We start from the raw sequence: 17982 nt of genomic DNA, 5'->3' as shown, positions 1-17982 counted from the left end.
TGGGTTAGCTTGGACCCGTAAAGACTAACCCGGTTTGAGGATGGATCTGGACCATCGTTGAGGCCTTGAGGGTTGCAATGGACCAGCCTTCATGCCAAATTCATATTTTTGGGGCCAGATTTCCCAAGTCCTACCTAGGATTGCAAGCAGGTTGGATTGGATCAGGGATGGGAACAACCAATTCAATCTATATTTGAATCAGGTCAAAAATCAAATCAAAGCTTCTTTGGGATGGATAGGATCGGATCGAATCCAGGCAAAAGTAATTCAATCACAGATCATAATGAGCTACTTTACAATGTTTATGATAATCCTTTTTGCACTAGTTATAAATGAACTAGCTGGGCATGGCATGATATTCCTTAGTGTATAATATTTATGGATGATATAGCCTTAGTAGATAAAAGTAAAGTCACAATTAATCATATTAGAACCAAGGGTTGTATAATCTTCATCTCTGTTTTGTTTTCTTTTTTGCACCTTACTCTTGCCTGTTCTTTTTATAACCGTCCCAGTGGTGATCAGCATGTCATTTTTACGCAGATATTATAATAAATGGAGATGCCCCATAATATGAAACTATTATGAATTCAAGTTTGGAAAATTGATTCTCGAGCTTCATGAAATGAGAATACATGGATTCTTAATGCTGAACTCACCAATAAGCACAAATCTCTCTCTAACCCATTATTGCAGGACATTCTTGCTTGGAGGCGTACCCTATTCACTTTTACAGCTGTTCTAAGCATAATTTTAGAAAGTATGTAACAACCTGCATCACCCATTATTTTCTTTTATTAGAATATCTTGTATCGACTTATATTATTTTTTTCTATTAGCATAATTTTGTTAGAGTGATTTTGAGAATCGCGTAACAACCTGTATCACCAATTATATTTTTTTTATTACCGTGATCTTATATCAGCCTATATTATTTTTCTTATGCAGAGTCTATACACGAATATATATAATCCCTGAAATATACCGAATGTGATGAAATAGAAAAATCAAATTATTTTTTTTCTTTTTTTTTTGGTAAATATTTTAATAGCTACATATATAAAAAAGGCAGGTAACTCTGGTAGCTGATTGGGCGGCAGCTGGTGGACTCAAGGATGCTTTCTGCATTACAGGGCAGCAGTCTTTAGTATCTCTTGTAGAAAGATATGTACATATAACGTGTGCGTTACTCTTTTTAATTTTGGCTTAGGCACGTTTTGTATCAAAAAATAAATAAATAAATAAAGGATGCAGCGTATTCGAACTTTGGCCCATCCCATCTCTCTATCTTCTCTTGATTACTCTTCTCGTCTTGACATTACTAAAATGCAGCACAGAATCCTTGTATGAAAACAGGAGCTATCCAAACTTCTCATAAGTCATACCTCAAGCTTCTCAGCCATGATCAAATGTCCAAGGATGACCCCAGTTACAATTTTTCAGGAAAATGGGGAATGGTCACCACCATTTCATTAAATAAGACAACAGGTGGAACCCAAATAGGTCGCCTGGAAAAATTTTAAAATTAGATGGTAAAAAGAGAAAAATTAAGAGAGCAGCTCTCAGAAGTTTGAGCTCCAGAGCATCTCTATGCAAACGAGCCACTCCTTCGAGCCAAAATGAAGTCAGGATTGATTTGAACTTAGAGCATCAAACGTAATATCTCAGACAATGAATGATGAGTTCCCGCTGTGATTTCAAACCCCTCTTCTCATCTCAAAATGAGAACCTCCTCATTTTAGGAGGAGAGGTGCGTGAAACAATCCCCCGAGTTCACATATAATCCAAAGCCCTCCCAGTTGCAGAACTCGGGGATTTATTACTTCCATGCCAATTTGGACGCCCCTCTCGCTATCTACGATATATTCCTCACGACCGAGAAGAGATCAGAAGCAAGAGGAATGGGAGAAATGCAGATACCAAAAAGCATCCCTCACAAAGACTCTGATAACTTTAAAATCGAAGAGATTGCCACGTTCAATCCCTCCACACCTACATCTCCCAAAGCTTTGATTTGCCTGGAGGGAACCTGAGAAGATACAAAGGATATGCCTCCTGTTCGAAGGTCGGGGATGCTTCGACAATAAATCATGTAAAACATCCAACAGCATTGCCAAACACAATCCTTCGCAGTTTATATCGGCATAGATGGAATGTTATGGGGTATTATTTATTTTAGTTCTGAATCCTTGGAACTCCTATCCTTCAGAATACATTCATGGTCATCAGAACAAGAAAAGGACTCCAAGAATTATATTATAGAAACAAGGGAAGGCATTATTCATAATTAATTTCTATGGCACTCTCATAATGAAAAATGAAAACAGAATCTGCTCAACCATGCTTCAGATAATGGAAGCTTTACACCATAAACTTACAGCCACTGGTTGTAGCTGGCAAGATCTCAACACAAGAAAAGAATTTTCAGATTGTTGTACACATTCATATACCATCATGCTGTACATAGTCCAATAACACAATCATTTCAATCATCTCTGAGCCTACAATCTTCTGATTGATAATATTACACAACCATCAAACTCTTCCGAACGCTTCCCATTCATCTGATGCATTATCCTCGCGAGCCTACTTCCACGACCCCCCATCTTTCTTAACAGGAGGCTCCAGAGCTTGAGAACAAAGTATTAAAAGAGGGTGGTTAATTCAGGTATAATTCAAAAAATAACCCTGTACCACTCACCAGATCACAAATATAAGCAAAAACGTTAGTAAAACTCAGTGATTCTGACATTCAGTCACAGGCATCTCTTAGCGGTCTGGGGCTGGTTCCCCCTCAGACACCCGGCGCTTCCTCTTTCCCTCACCATGCCTTGACCGTCTTGGTGCTGCCTCATCTTCACTCTCACTGTCATCATTCTGGAAACTGTCTCCAGCAACAAATTTATCCTCAGGTTGGACCTTAGCACCATGATGGTACGCCATATCACCATCTATTCCATTGCTAGGTCCTGTCATTTCCTGACCCTTGCTGCCCTGATCTGATCCCGGATCATGTCTGTCACTCCTATCACTTGCCGGTCTCCTTTGATCCCTCTTCACAGCCCTGCTGTTGGGTGGGGGTGGAGGCGGATGGAGGAAAGGCGATACTCCCATAGGACGATTGGGCCGGCCAGCACCTCCCATGGGCATGCCACCCATGAATGGTGCCCGACATGGGCCCATCATCATCCCAAGGCCACCCATTGGAAAAACAGCGCCAGGCTGGGGTGGCCTACCAGGGAAAACCAACCCAGACATGGGGCCTGTCCCTGAGAAGTCACCAGAAAATCTTGGACCCCCGAACGGTGCAAAAACCCGAGGAGGAATGGCAAAAGGATCAGGTGCAGCAAAGCAATCGCCATAACCAAATCCATCAGCACCCATCATGACAGGAGGGAAACCCCGGACCCCATGCATCGGCCTCCCTCCACGACCAAGTGGCATGTGCGGCTGCCACATCATTCCTCTTCCCCTACCTCTTCCTTGGGCACCCTGGCCACTGCTCTCATCCTCTTCCTCACTTTCCTCTTCCTCCTCTTCTTCATTGTCCTCAAACAAGACAATATCTGGATTATCAGTTGCATCATCTGTACTAACCCCCTTTGCTTTTTCCTCCTCACGTTTAGACTCTGCAGCTATGAGCATTGCCTGCAATATAACCCACTCTTTCAGTGCGCATGCACACGCGCACACACATATATGCACATATTTTGGAAGGAAATAGAGCAAGAGACAGTAACATCCAAGCATGAGGATATAATTACATGAACAAATAAATAAACTTGGAAAAAAATATGTATAACAAAAAAAAAAATGGGCCAAAAAAGGGCAGTGCAGTGCACGAAGCTCCTGCCAATGCAGGATCCAAGGAGGGTGAGATATATGCAGCCTTACCCTTGTATACAGAGAGATTGTTTTCGTGTTTCAAACCCATGACCTTCGGGTCATAATAGGGCAACTTTATCTTTGCACCAAGGCTCACCCTCATGATAAAGGGTCATCAGCAGTTACTTGCCTAACCAACCTTCAGCTTACATAGATATTAAGAGAAAAATTAATTGACCAAATCACTCATAAAACAGATTAAAGGGAAATCAGTAGTTCTTTTTTTTTTTTTGGTTAAAGCGGGTATTCCATACATTACGAGTACAGAAAATCAGCAGTTCTTTGCTAAACTTCCTTTAACAATCACAGATATTAAAAGAAAAATTAATTGAATTTTCTTTTAAGAATTTCTTTTTACATATTTTATAGAAAAAAGACAAACAAATAATTTGTTAACTCATAGGTAGCGTTTGGTGCAGAATAGATTTTTGAAGGGATATGCTTTGTACTACTGGAGGGATAGGCTTATTCCGCAGAATAGAAGGGTTTTGGCATTTGGTTATAGCAATAATGCAGGGAATAAGTGGTGGGAATAGGGAGCATTAATGTGCATCAGATTTCAAGATGTTTTGGATTTTATCACAAAGACAAAAATTGCTCTTCTGCATATTTATGTGTTTACAAAGTGGAAAAGGGCAAAACAGTAATTGAAGGAAATAGGGGCAAGCCTATTCTATGGTATTTCTATTCTACCAAAATGGTAGAATAGAATTATAACGTGTGGACCCACTCATAACCCCACATGGCATAAGTCCCTTTCCACAGCCCATTTTTGGCATTTGGCAAGGATATCCCTCCAAATGGGGGGGATTTGGAGGGATATCCATCCACTAATTCTGCAACCAAACAGGATTGATGACAATGGTGGTCATTAACTTGTAGGCCAATATAAATAGTCCCAGAGAAACACAAATTCAGTTGAAAAATATTTAACAAAGCCATAGTAAAGCACATGATACATGTAGCAATCATTGATAAGCAAGTAACAAATTTCTCTGAACCAAACCTTGTGGTACAAGTTTTATAATCCCAAATGTTGTCAAGCCGAAATTGTGGAAGAAAACTTTTAGTAAATGATGAGATAAGCATACATTATGATGAAGGTTAAAGTTGATGAAATATTTTGTTACGGCCAAGAGGATGAATCAAGTTACATAGATTTAATTGAAATGGTATTTAAGGGGATTTCTCGTAAATAGGTTTCTCAAGCAAACCTAACTAGAATCTATGAAAAGCCAAAAGAATCTGTTGTTGTTAGAATTGTATGGCGAACCAAAAGAATGTTCCTCTAAGTTAAAGGTATGGGAGTGGGTAAGCAAAGAATGCTCCCCACATTCAATTTTGGGATGATGATGGTATAACTATTTCGAAATCAAAAACTAAAAGAAACACCTGCTCTCTTTTTTTGAATGGAAAAACACATGGAATTTTGATAAAATAGTATAGGGCACTTTTGAACCTTAAATTTCATTAGTTTAGTAAGCATTAAAATAAGGACAATTGTCAAGGATATAAATTGTAACTGGAAAGCTTCGCAGATTTTGTATATCCTACAGCTTGTAATAACACCATCCTTTGTACATGTATGAATTCAAATATTAAGACAACGAAGAAATAACTGGAAGCATTTAAATGTTAACAACCATTATCTCATGAGCGGGACATCAAGCCTAAGATACTTATATTCTTAGCAGCCAGAAACTTCTATCTAAGGTGCCGACCCACTATGGAATCTCTCCAGAAATTTGGTCTCACATCCTTGCTAAGCACTTCTTTATCGAAGTCTTTTTTAAGAAATTCTCTTCCCCAGACCCAAATCCCAATCTGCTCCTGCTTCAGGTAACTAATCTCAAAATGCTGATTCGCAAGTGGAAATAGCAAAGATAAGAATGTAATAATAATGGCCTAGTCAACGGGGAAGAATTTGTCACTTCATGTAGGGATGCAAATGGCATAAGGGCCAGGAATTTGATTGTCATGTGCAATGCCTATGCCAATTGTGAGAAGGCATGGCATATTTATCATTCCATGATTTATTGGCAATCAGGAAACTGGCATGGAAAGATACACAAGATCTGCAATTGACAAGCTAAAAATATGCTTCTTTATTCAGTATTTTTAACGTAAACCATTTCTAATTGTTCTGTATTGAAGTTGTACACATGTTTTACACAAGTGAACATAGTTATTAGTAGGGGCGGAAACGAGATGAACATGAGCCAAGCAAGGCCTAGCTCAAGCTCGGCTCATTCATAATTGAGCCAAGCATGAGCTACCTAAAATTAATTTCAAAACTAAGCTCGAGCTGCTCATGAACAACTTGTTCAAGAGATCCAATGAGAGTCTAAGATCAGTCGAAGCCTTCAAATGTATAGTTTTGAGTAATAATCCCTATTATATTTTAATATTATAGTTGAAATACATACTATTCTAAACCTATATTAATCTATTAAAAATAATTATTTTATAACCTATATTAATCTATATTCTATATTAACCTATATTATTTATATAGATAATAACAATTAAAGAAACATAATAATATATAAATTATTTAAATATTTATATCTCTAGCTTAGCTAAAATCCTAACCAAGCAAAATATAGTCGAGCCAAATTTCGACCTGAACTAGCACTGGCTCGTAACCAGCTTGCTTGTTTGCCAGCCCTAGTTATTATCTAATGATTCTAATCTATAAAAAAACTAGGATCATAAAGCATACTGCATATGCATGTTGATTACAGTTCATACATGCATTGAATAGTTTTAAGCAACTTATTATACATTATTAAAAATACAGAACTCTGTGTACGTACATATATATATATATATATATATATATATATATATATAACATGTCAACAATTTATGGTAAAAAATGATAAACAAAAATATAACTATATGTACAACATTCACACTTTGTTATCACATTATAAATGTTGTAGATGTCCTGGCAGGTTATTTGGTATGCTTGTAAATTAGTCATACTATGGAAAGAGTTTTGCATTCTATAACCCCTTAATCTCTATCTTTTGTTGCAATATAAAGCAACAATTTTTGGTTACCATGTTCAATCTGCACATAGGCCTTCAAATCCTTGGACAAAAAGTAATCACAATAATAACAATAACAAAGACAATAATAAACAGTGGAGAAGAGTGGCATGCCTTTCTTGAATAAGAGAAGGATGCAACCCAACAGTTATAATTCAGCAAACTATGCCACGCAACCATATGAACAGAAACACAGCAGTGGGAGAGACCACAAACTGCACAAGGACACACCCTACGCTGTTGATAACCTATTGAGACAGTACATATCAGAAAGAAGGTGTGATGTTGACAGACATTGTAACCATGGGCAAGAGCTAAATGTGGAAACAGCATGCAATTAATTGCCAAACAACCTTCGAGGCCTATAAAAGAAAAAAAAATGTTTCGCTGTGCCCCAGCATGTACCATGACGCATACCGCTACCAGGCTTTTGCCAGACCAGTGGGGGTAAATTGGACATTAAAACCCCACTTAAACAGTTTACCCTCGTGTATGGTGCACATAACCTGGTTTGGCACTCATTCCATGTACGTGCTGGGGTACACAAAGCAGGACTCTAAAAGAAATTGAAGATTTGAGAAAATGGAATAAATAAAAATAGAAATGTTAAAGGTAGAAAAAGATATAGGAAGATGCGTTATAATAGTTTGAAGTGTTTCAATGGAGATGACATATGGCTCAAGAAGAAATGATAGGTAGACTTTTCCACCGGAGTGGATTTAGTGACATGGAATTAGTAGAAGAATATTTGAATTGAAAAGCTAGATTTAAATATAGAACATAAATGGGAAACTAGTGTATAAGCCACTTTAACTTAACTGTTAGAGAAAAATGCCAACAAGGGCTGATATTCAAAACTGAGAATCTTAATTTCATATTATATGTGCAAGCCTAGTGTTTAGTCATTGTATATCTTCCATTCACCCTGAATTTCTCTAATTTCTTCAATTTTTTTTCTGGGATATGGAGTTGTTGATGTGCAGCCATAGATCATGTACAGCAAAGGTAAATCTGATGTGTGACATAGGATAATTCATACTTATTGGCGCCACTAACAATGTACAGCATACAGGTTACAAAAGTTATGAAAATGTGAAGCAGCATACCATGAGTTCACCATCTGGCTCAAGATAAAGCAAAGACGCCAACTGTTCGCCAATAAAAGGCTCCAACTCTTGGCAGTCTCGGCTTATCTGCAATCATGTACAAATTTGAAAGAATTAAAAAACTTTAGTCGCAATAGAGATTCAACTGTTGAGCTTCTAAGAGACAAAAATGCAAATTTCAGGAATATCATATTCCTATTAGCATAATAAATACCAGAGGCCGTCTTTTTCATTAAATACCATTTATTGCAACTTCATAGGATTTGTCGCAACAACAAAAGCAAACATACTCCATGTCTTAACAACAAGTACTTACCAGCCCCAGCAACTTCAAAGCCTCTTGCTATGTGCAGAAAATAATCTCCAACATGCTACTGAAATTACATCTATTATCAGTAAAAGGTTTATCTCAACAGCACCATTACCAGCTATCGGATATCAACATTCACATCTGCATTCATCACAATTGTCGGCAAGGTATACGGAACCGACTAAACCGACATATCGGTAAAGACCGGTACCGGTTCGGTACCTGTTTCAACCGGTACCGAACCGGTTCGAAAAGAAAAAAAACCCACAGAAACCCGTACCGAACCGGTTCGAAAAGAAAAAAAAACCCACTCTGTGGCATTAAAAGCCCACGTGGGGCAGCCCGCATGGGCTCGCTGCCCCGCGTGGAGAACCGCGCGCGATTTCGTGAGTGTGGACGCGTGGAACGCGCGCTGGCACGAGTCGGGGAAGCATTTCCCCACTCGTGCCCGCACCCCGGCCTCTCTCCTTTTTTTTCCTTCTCTTTTTTCCCCTTCTCTTCTTCTTCCCGACCCTTCTCCTCTCCTTTCCGAACTCTCTCCTCCTCTCCTTTCTTCCCCTCTCTCCTCTCTTCTCCTCTCTTTCCCCCCTTCTCCCGCGAGCAAAGAAGAGGTCGGAACTGCACCGAAGAACGGGTGATCCTCCTCGGCTCGAGGGAGAAGGTAGGCTTCTTCTGACTCAACTCTAGGTTCAACAATTACTTGACCTAGTTCAGTTTCAGATTCATTATCTGACTCTTTTTCAAAAATTTGAAAAGGATCACTATCTGACATAGGGATGTCAGTGAACTCTATTAGATCCGGAAGACTTATTTCTTCTTTCCTAGACTCATTCTCTAGATTATCTTCGAAACTTATTAAGTTTGGAAGATCTATGTTTTCTACCCTAGATGTTTCATCAGGGTTAGTCCTAGAATCTTCTAAGACTTTCTCTTCTATTGTAAGAGAGTGAAGCATTAATTTTGCTTTCTGTTGTTCTGCATAGAACCTACCAAACTATGGAACAAAATATTTTATGTTTCCATAGATTTCTAAGCTTTCATAATACTGAGCCTTATAATATGCTAGCTCAGTTAGATTAAACTCATTAAAATACCATATTCTGAAGATTTTATTATCTTCCGACAGAAATTCCTGATTTAGGATATTTCTTAACATGCTTCCTGATTGAAGACATGTATGACGCTCTATATGATTTAAATGATTAAAAAGAAAATTAAAGTCCTTTAAAAATTGTTCATTATTGGAACTTGGGCTCATGGAACTATTTTCCATGCTTCTGGGCTTGCTGGCCAGTGCTCTGTGCAGTGAAGTTATGATGTTCTATACCTTAACTCTTTGTCATGAAGAACAATAGTTAATGATTCAAAGACAATAAAACACTACCACATGAAGGATATGGCATCTGTTAAATCTTGTTGAAAAATAAATCAATTATCCTTTCATCACCTGAACAACTACGATAATAAAAACACAGAAATAGAAAGAGGAATACCAAGATTGGTAATCAATTACAAACCCTTAAATAAGGTGTTAAAATGGATAAGATATCCAATCCCTAACAAGAAAGACTTCTTAGATAGACTAAGTGAGGCATTAATCTTTTCCAAATTTGACTTGAAATCAGGATACTGGCAGATCCAAATAGAAGAATCTGACAGATACAAAACTGCATTCACAGTACCATTTGGACATTATGAATGGAACGTGATGCTATTTGGTTTGAAAAATGCACCCTCTGAATTTCAGAGCATCATGAATGAGATTTACAATCCATTCTCTCATTCCATCATTACTTATACTGATGATGTTTTGGTGTTTTCTAAATCAATAAAACAATACTTTTGAAGATTTAAAGACTTTCAAAATGATCACCATTAAAAATGGTTTAGCAGTATCAGCTAAGAAGATGAGTCTTTTCCAAACCAGAAAAAGGTTTTTGGGTCATTACATCAGTCAAGGAAAAATAGTCCCTATTGAAAGAAGTATTGAGTTTGCATCCAAATTTCCTGATGAAATCTTAGACGCCAAACAACTTCAACGATTTTTGGGAAATTTGAATTATGTGTCTAATTATTATAAAAATTTGGCACAGGATACTACAATCCTCTATGACAGGTTAAAAAAGGAACCTGCTCCCTGGAGTCAGAATCATACTGACAAGGTAAGGCTAATTAAAGCCAAGGTAAGGAATCCACCTTGCCTATCTTTACCAAATCCGAATTGGTTTAAGATTGTAGAGACCAATGCATCTGACATTGGTTTTGGGGGATTCTTATGCACAAAACTCGTGCAGCTGAAGCTACAGAAGCTATGTGGCAAAAGGTCTTAATCACAAGGCCAAGAAAGAGAGCAATTAAAACCAACAAATTAGGTTCAGCCCTGTTAAGCTTCATCAAAGCAAAAGCAAAGAACCTGCTCATCACTCTGACTAAACAGAAGGCCAGAATCATGGCAGAAGCACGAGCAAACTGTTCTTTAAAGGAAATTCCTTTATAAATGGTGGCTGGAAATGCCCAGAGAGAAGTTTGATGAGATTATCACCACCATAAAATCAAATTTGATTTCATTTAAAAATGATCATGCTGAATCACAGCATACTGAAGAAAGTACTGACAGCTATTTTGCCAGTCTTAAGAACAAATTCTTCAGAAAATATCCCCAATGTACTTCTGAAGAAATTATGTCCAAATGTATGGACCATATGAAGCAACAGTTATGCTCTGCCTTCAAAGCAGAGCCAAAGAAGACAGTCTCCATGAAGAGCACTGCATCTAGGAGTTCATCAAACTCCACACCTTAGGACAATAATAAATACAGGTGTCTTGCAGGAGAGCATCTTTCCCTCTGGTTGGTGGAGATTCCTTCCTTCAGAGAGGACTGATGGGACCCTTGGTCGGTGGCATCTTTTGCCGAAAGTGGTTCCTTCCATGTGAAGAAAGCATCTTTTCTTGGTCGGGAGTAATTTCTTCCGCCTGAAGAAAAGTGAGATGTGACATAAAGCTCCTTTTGTCAGAGCTTCGTCAGCAGGCAGATTCCTTTTGTTGGATGGAGAAGACATTTCTTCGTCCTTCATGATGTGTTGGCACTACTGGTGAAGGCTTGGACGTAGTCCCAATAATTGACTAAGACTATCTACCCATTTACTGTGATCTGCTTGGCCTGATTCGGGTGTATGTAATGTTCAAACCTTAACCTCAAGATACCTCTGATAGGTTCCAATCCCTGAGGGTTAAACCTCTTTTGGGGCTCAAACCATGAATCATTCAGATTTTGAACTTCCCAATCCCTGAGGGTTAAACCTCTTTTGGGGCTCCTTACAGAGTAATCTTCAGAGCCTATTCCATGGGCATTCGAAGGTTAGTTGGAATATTTTATGATTCTTTGACTTAAAGCATGAATTGGTAGTTTGTTTATCTGCTATTGAATCATATATCCTTTTACCCGGAAGTCACAAGGATGGTTGCTTGGTACCCGTCTCTGGTATTACTGTACCTGGATGAGTTGAGACCGAGGGTGGGAGGTTGTGGCCCGTTTGTTGTCCGCCCGTTTGATGCCGAGATGGCGAGTTAGGGCGTTGAGTTAGGGCAGTTCCGGCCAAGTCCCATAGTGATTGTCCTCTGGTAGGGTGCAGAATTTAGATTGATGGGAGAAAGAGACCAGATTAGTAGTTGTTCAGGTGATGAAAGGATAATTGATTTATTTTTCAACACAGATTTAACAGATGCCATATCATTCATGTGGTAGTGTTTTATAGTCTTTGAATCATTAACTATTGTTCTTCATGACAGAGGGTTGAGGTATAGAACATCATAACTTCACTGCACAGAGCACTGGCCAGCAAGCCCAGAAATATGGAAAATAATTCCATAAGCCCAAGTTCCAATAATGAACAATTTTTAAAGGAATTTAATTTTTTAATCATTTAAATCATATAGGGCATCATACATGTCTTCAATCAGGAAGCATGTTAAGAAATATCCTAAATCAAGAATTTTTGTCGGAAGATAATAAAATCTTCAGAATATGGTATTTTAATGAGTTTAATCTAACTAAGTTAGCATATTATAAGGCTCAGTATTATGAAAGCTTAGAAACCAATGGAAACATAGAATATTTTGTTCCATGGTTTGGTAGGTTCTATGCAGAACAACAGAAAGCAAAATTAATGCTCGACGCTCTTATAATAGAAGAGAAAGTCTTAGAAGATTCTAGGACTAACCCTGATGAAACATCTAGGGTAGAAAACATAAAACTTCCAGACTTAATAAGTTTCGAAGATAACCTAGAGAATGAGTCTAGGAAAGAAGAAATAAGTCTTCCGGATCCAATAGAGTTCACTGACATCCTTATGTCAGATAGTGATCCTTTTCAAATTATTGAAAAAGAGTCAGATAATGAATCTAAAACTGAACTAGGTCAAGTAATTGTTAAACCTAGAACCGAGTCAGAACAAGAAAACCTTGTATCTGGAATTGAGTTAATAACTCTCAGTAACTCAGAAGATATGAAGACTGAATATAAGTCTTATCCAAGAAAGATCAAGAATAAACTTGAATCTAGACAGATGGAAGAAAATGTTCTTCTAGAAGTAATCTTGAATTTTGAGTTGGGTTCAAGTACAGATAGACAATACTGTTTATCTGTGCACTATTGAAAATCAATGATAAAAGAAAAACAGTTAATAAAACTATTAGAGGATTCTTCTCCGAAGAGAGAAGAAAGAAGAAGGAAAGATGTAGATATAGCTCTACATCAGATGTATCAAATTTGGATACATCAGAAGAAGAAATGAATGGCGTTTCTTCTAATCTTTTCCAAATCAATGCTTTGACTAATAGTCAAGAGAAATCAGTTTCAATAAATGAATTGAGACATGAAATTAATCAGTTAAAAACAGAGATAACTTTGTTAGAATCACAAAATGAAATCATGCCTACAATCAAGAGGCAAAGAAAAGAAATAATATTTTCTTTTATTTCAGAACCTCAGTTAAAGGTTATTAATGAGACTAGGAATCTCTTGGTCAGTAAGGAAAAACAATTGATTTTCCTTAAACAAGAAGCTAACATGTTTAGCATAGAAAGAAAATTGCGAGATCCTTACATAATCCAAAAAATTAAGGATTTAGAGGGGCAGTTCACAAAAGAAGTCTGTAACAAGTTACCCTATGCATTTTGGTCTAGGAAGAAACACATGGTTTTTCTTCCTTATGAAAGTTTCTTCAATGAGAAGAACATCCCAACCAAGGCTAGACCAGCACAGATGAAAAGAAAATTTCTTGATCTGTGTAAAAAAGAAATTGACACACTCCTTAATAGAGGGTTGATTAGGAAATCTCAATCATCTTGGAGTTGCACAGCTTTCTACGTTGATAAAAACGCAGAAAAAGAAAGAGAAATACCAAGATTGGTAATCAATTACAAACCCTTAAATAAGGTGTTAAAATGGATAAGATATCCAATCCCTAACAAGAAAGACCTCTTAGATAGACTAAGTGAGGCATTAATCTTTTCCAAATTTGACTTGAAATCTGGATACTGGCAGATCCAAATAGAGGAATCTGACAGATACAAAACTGCAATCACAGTATCATTTGGACATTATGAATGGAATGTGATGCTATTTGGTTTGAAAAATGCACCCTCTGAATTGCAGAGCATCATGAATGAGATTTATAATCCATTCTCTCATTCCATCATTACTTATATTGATGATGTTTTGGTGTTTTCTGAATCAATAGAACAACACTTTAAAGATTTAAAGACTTTCAAAATGATCACCATTAAAAATGGTTTAGCAGTATTTGCTAAGAAGAGGAGTCTTTTCCAAACCAGAATAAGGTTTCTGGGTCATTACATCAGTCATGGGAAAATAGTCCCTATTGAAAGAAGTATTGAGTTTGCATCCAAATTTCCGGATGAAATCCTAGACACCAAACAACTTCAACGATTTTTGGAAAGTTTGAATTATGTGTCTAATTATTATAAAATTTTGGCACAAGATACTACAATCCTGTATGACAGGTTAAAAAAGGAACCTGCTCCCTGGAGTCAGAATCATACTGACAAGGTAAGGCTAATTAAAGCCAAGGTAAGGAATCTACCTTGCCTATCTTTACCAAATCCGAATTGGTTTAAGATTGTAGAGACCGATGCATCTAACATTGGTTTTGGGAAAATCTTAAAGCAATTGGATCCAACTGTTGGTAAAGAAATTTTGGTTAACTTTGTCTCTGGAAAGTGAAATGCCACTCAGAGCAAATATTCAACAATTAAAAAAGAAATGTTTGCAATTGTTAAAAGCATTTCTAAGTTTCAAAGTGATCTGTTGAACCAGCCATTCTTGCTGCGGGTCAACTGCACTGCAGTCAAACGGATCATAGAAAAAGATGTGAAAAATCTTGTATCCAACCAAATATTTGCTAGATGGCAAGCATAATTAAGTGCTTTTGAATTTCAAATTGATTTTCTTAAGTCCGAAGATAATTCTCTTCCTGACTTCTTGACTCGCGAGTTTTTGCAGGGATGATTCCACGACGAGGATCTTATGATCACGACAGACAATCTTCTGCCCGATATATCAGGGGACGCAGTGCTAATGCACTTTCCGAAATTACAGGGAACACATGGCCTCATTGTATCAGAGAACGCAGTGCTAATGCACTTCCCGAAAGTACGGGGAATGCCCTGACTTACTATGGCAAGGAACGCAGTGCAAATGCACTTCCCAGGACTCCACAAATGGTGGACTTGGCAACTTATCTCGGCAAAGGGAAAGAGAAAGTTGACCAAGATCAACATGTTGATGCTGTGTAAGGAATTTCTTTGCAATCAACTTCATTGTTAAGCCCAACAATGAAGGAAGTACTACAGAAAAATCTCCAGGACAATACTTACTCGGAGAAGAAATCCGAGGAGATTATCATGTACCTGGATCATAATGAAGTTCAAAATTTGAATGATGCATGGTTCATCCGTCAAAAATACTTTGACGAACGGGGTTATCCTTCCTTGGAAGGAAAAAACAGAGTAGTTATGGAGGCGCTCCTGCTCCGTACTAATTCTGTGAAAATTAATCATAATTTCCAAAATGGTTCTATCAGGAGTGGAATTATAAACTTCAGCAAATGTGTAATACACAAGGTGATTAGACCAAATGAATGGGGACTTGACCCGAATCAGGCCAAGCAGATCACAATAAATGGGCAGATAGTCTTAGTCAATTACTGGGACTACGTCCAAGCCTTCACCAATGTCTTCTACTATGACAATCCAAAGAGGAGGCATTCATGGTTCTTGCAGGTAAATCCTGAAGTCCTGCACAAATCCTTACCAGGATGGTTTCACAAATGGTGGACATACTTTGGGCCAGATCTGAAAATATTACCCAAAAAAATTCTTAATTATTTTGAAGAATGGGTGGATCATCATCCCACCATCAACAAGTTGGCAGATGACTTCATCTCTTCGGAGCTCTGTCCTATGATGTTCGTAATTGAGAACAAGATCCCTTGGATATGGAAATGGGTCATATCCGCAGAGGTAGAAGAAGAGGTAAATATTCCTGTTCTTAAAAGAAAATTCCTTTATAAATGGTGGCTAAAAATGCCCAGAGAGTTTGATGAGATTATTACCACCATAAAATCAAATTTGATTTCATTTAAAAATGATCATGCTGAATCACAGCATACTGAAGAAAGTACTGACAGCTATTTTGCCAGTCTTAAGAACAAATTCTTCAGAAAATATTCCCAATGTACTCCTGAAGAAATTATGTCCAAATGTATGGACCATATGAAGCAACAGTTATGCTCTACATTCAACGCAGAGCCCAAGAAGACAGTCTCCATGAAGAGCACTGCATCTAGAAGTTCATCAAACTCCACACCTGAGGACAATAATAAATACAAGTGTCTTGCAGGAGAGTCTCAAGATCCCTATGCAGAGGATACTTTATCTCCTGAGGAAGAAGAACGGTTCATTCTTATGCACAAAACCCGTGCAGCTGCAGCTACAGAAGCTATGTGACAAAAGGTCTTAATCACAAGGCCAAGAAAGGGAGCAATTAAGTCCCAACAAATCAGGTTCAGCCCTATTAAGCTTCATCAAAGCAAAGGCAAAGAACCTGCTCATCACTCTGACTAAACAGAAGGCCAGAATTATGGCAAAAGCACGAGCAAATAGTTTCGTGTCTACATCAATGGTGAATCACCAAACTTATCCCGAAGGAATCCACCTTTCGGCAGATGATACCAGCCTTGTGTCTCCATCAACAAGACTTTCGGTGGAAAACATCATTTCCAACCAGCACAAAGAATCCACTTTGTACGAAGAAGTCTGAATTCAGACCAGTAGTGCCAGCACATCATGCCAGCACATCATGAAGGACGAAGAAAATGTCTTCTCCTTCCAACAGAAAGAATCTACTTTCTGACGAAGCCCTGACAAAAGGAGCTTTATGTCACATCTCACTCTTCTTCAGGCGGAAGAAATTACTCCCGACCAAGAAAAGATGCTTTCTTCACATGGAAGGAACCACTTTCGGCAAAAGATGCCACCGACCAAGGGTCCCATCAGTCCTCTCTAAAGGAAGGAATCTCCACCAACCAAAGGAAAAGATGCTTTCTTCACAGCGAAGGAATTATTTTCGGCAGAAGAAAGGACGAAAGAATCAACTTTCGGCGGAAAAAGGACGCTTTTCGAAAAGCACTTTTGTAAAAGCAAAGAATGTTTTGCTGTATTTTCCAACTTTGAGTCTTTTCGGTCATGTCTTTCCTTTTCTTTTGTCAAGTCATTTGTTTCTCTGTCAGCCATGAGCGGCAGCCTGACTTTCGAATTTCAATTCAAATTGGAATCCAACTTTGTAACTTGGTCTATTTAAGGCGATGCTCTCTCAGTTGTGAGGCAGAACCTTTCAGACCGTTGGAGAAATAAAATTACTTGTTCCTCCACATCTCTGAGTTTGCGTTCTTGTTCTCTTCTCCACTTCGTAAGAAGATCTCAAGAAATCTTTGAAGATAGAACTGTGCTAATGTTAATCCCTTAGAGATAGACATTTAAATGTAGGAACTTTATATGGGGAATGCTAAATTTCTTCGCTTCCCTCCATCCAATTTGTTAATTCCTTCCAGCATGCAAGATCCAGAGCTCTTTCAAAAGCAATAATATTGCATAGCACAAAAAACAGAACAGCAAGTCGTAGACTGGATTAAACTACCAGCATTGCATAAACTATGCTTTGGTTCTATGCTTTTATGGGTCAGAAATCCTAATCTTAGACCCTTAAGTTCGACAATTAAATGAATTTTATATGGAGGATGCTCATTTGTTCACTTGCATATGGATGTTAAAAGAGGTAAAAAAGATCAATGCAAATGAATCATTTGTTATTGACATGTTTATTAATAATTTTCTTCCTTTCTTTGTGCTAGATCTTTGACAAATCCTGGTAGAATATCCATAAAGAATACATATAAATAATTGTAACATTTTGAACAGCATAAATCATTAACTATGATATTTTTTATTTAAAAGAAAACAGCTGTAAGAGAAAACTAATATTGCATTGACTCTTAAACAATTATGCAATCTCGACCTATTTAAATGGTATGAAAATAATATTTTCCAT

At 37.7% G+C, this 17982-nt stretch overlaps 1 protein-coding gene across 1 annotated transcript in view; it reads right to left on the bottom strand.

Moving 5' to 3' along the window:
- Nucleotides 1-2276: 2276 nt before the first annotated feature.
- LOC103713836 (zinc finger CCCH domain-containing protein 45-like) overlaps nucleotides 2277-17982 on the bottom strand; it is a 31059-nt gene continuing 15353 nt past the window's right edge. Inside the window, exons 6-7 of the mRNA XM_008800876.3 lie at nucleotides 8045-8131; nucleotides 2277-3648 (exon numbers count right to left, since the gene is read on the bottom strand). Of these exons, the coding sequence (XP_008799098.2) occupies nucleotides 2770-3648; nucleotides 8045-8131 (966 nt within the window). The 3' untranslated portion in view covers nucleotides 2277-2769. The remainder of the gene's footprint in view (nucleotides 3649-8044; nucleotides 8132-17982) is intronic.

The sequence above is a fragment of the Phoenix dactylifera genome, unplaced genomic scaffold (assembly GCF_009389715.1).
Source record: "Phoenix dactylifera cultivar Barhee BC4 unplaced genomic scaffold, palm_55x_up_171113_PBpolish2nd_filt_p 000026F, whole genome shotgun sequence".
Classification (NCBI taxonomy): Eukaryota; Viridiplantae; Streptophyta; class Magnoliopsida; order Arecales; family Arecaceae; genus Phoenix; species Phoenix dactylifera.
Note: the sequence above shows the minus strand (reverse complement) of the source record. Positions and strands in the feature narration are given on the sequence as shown.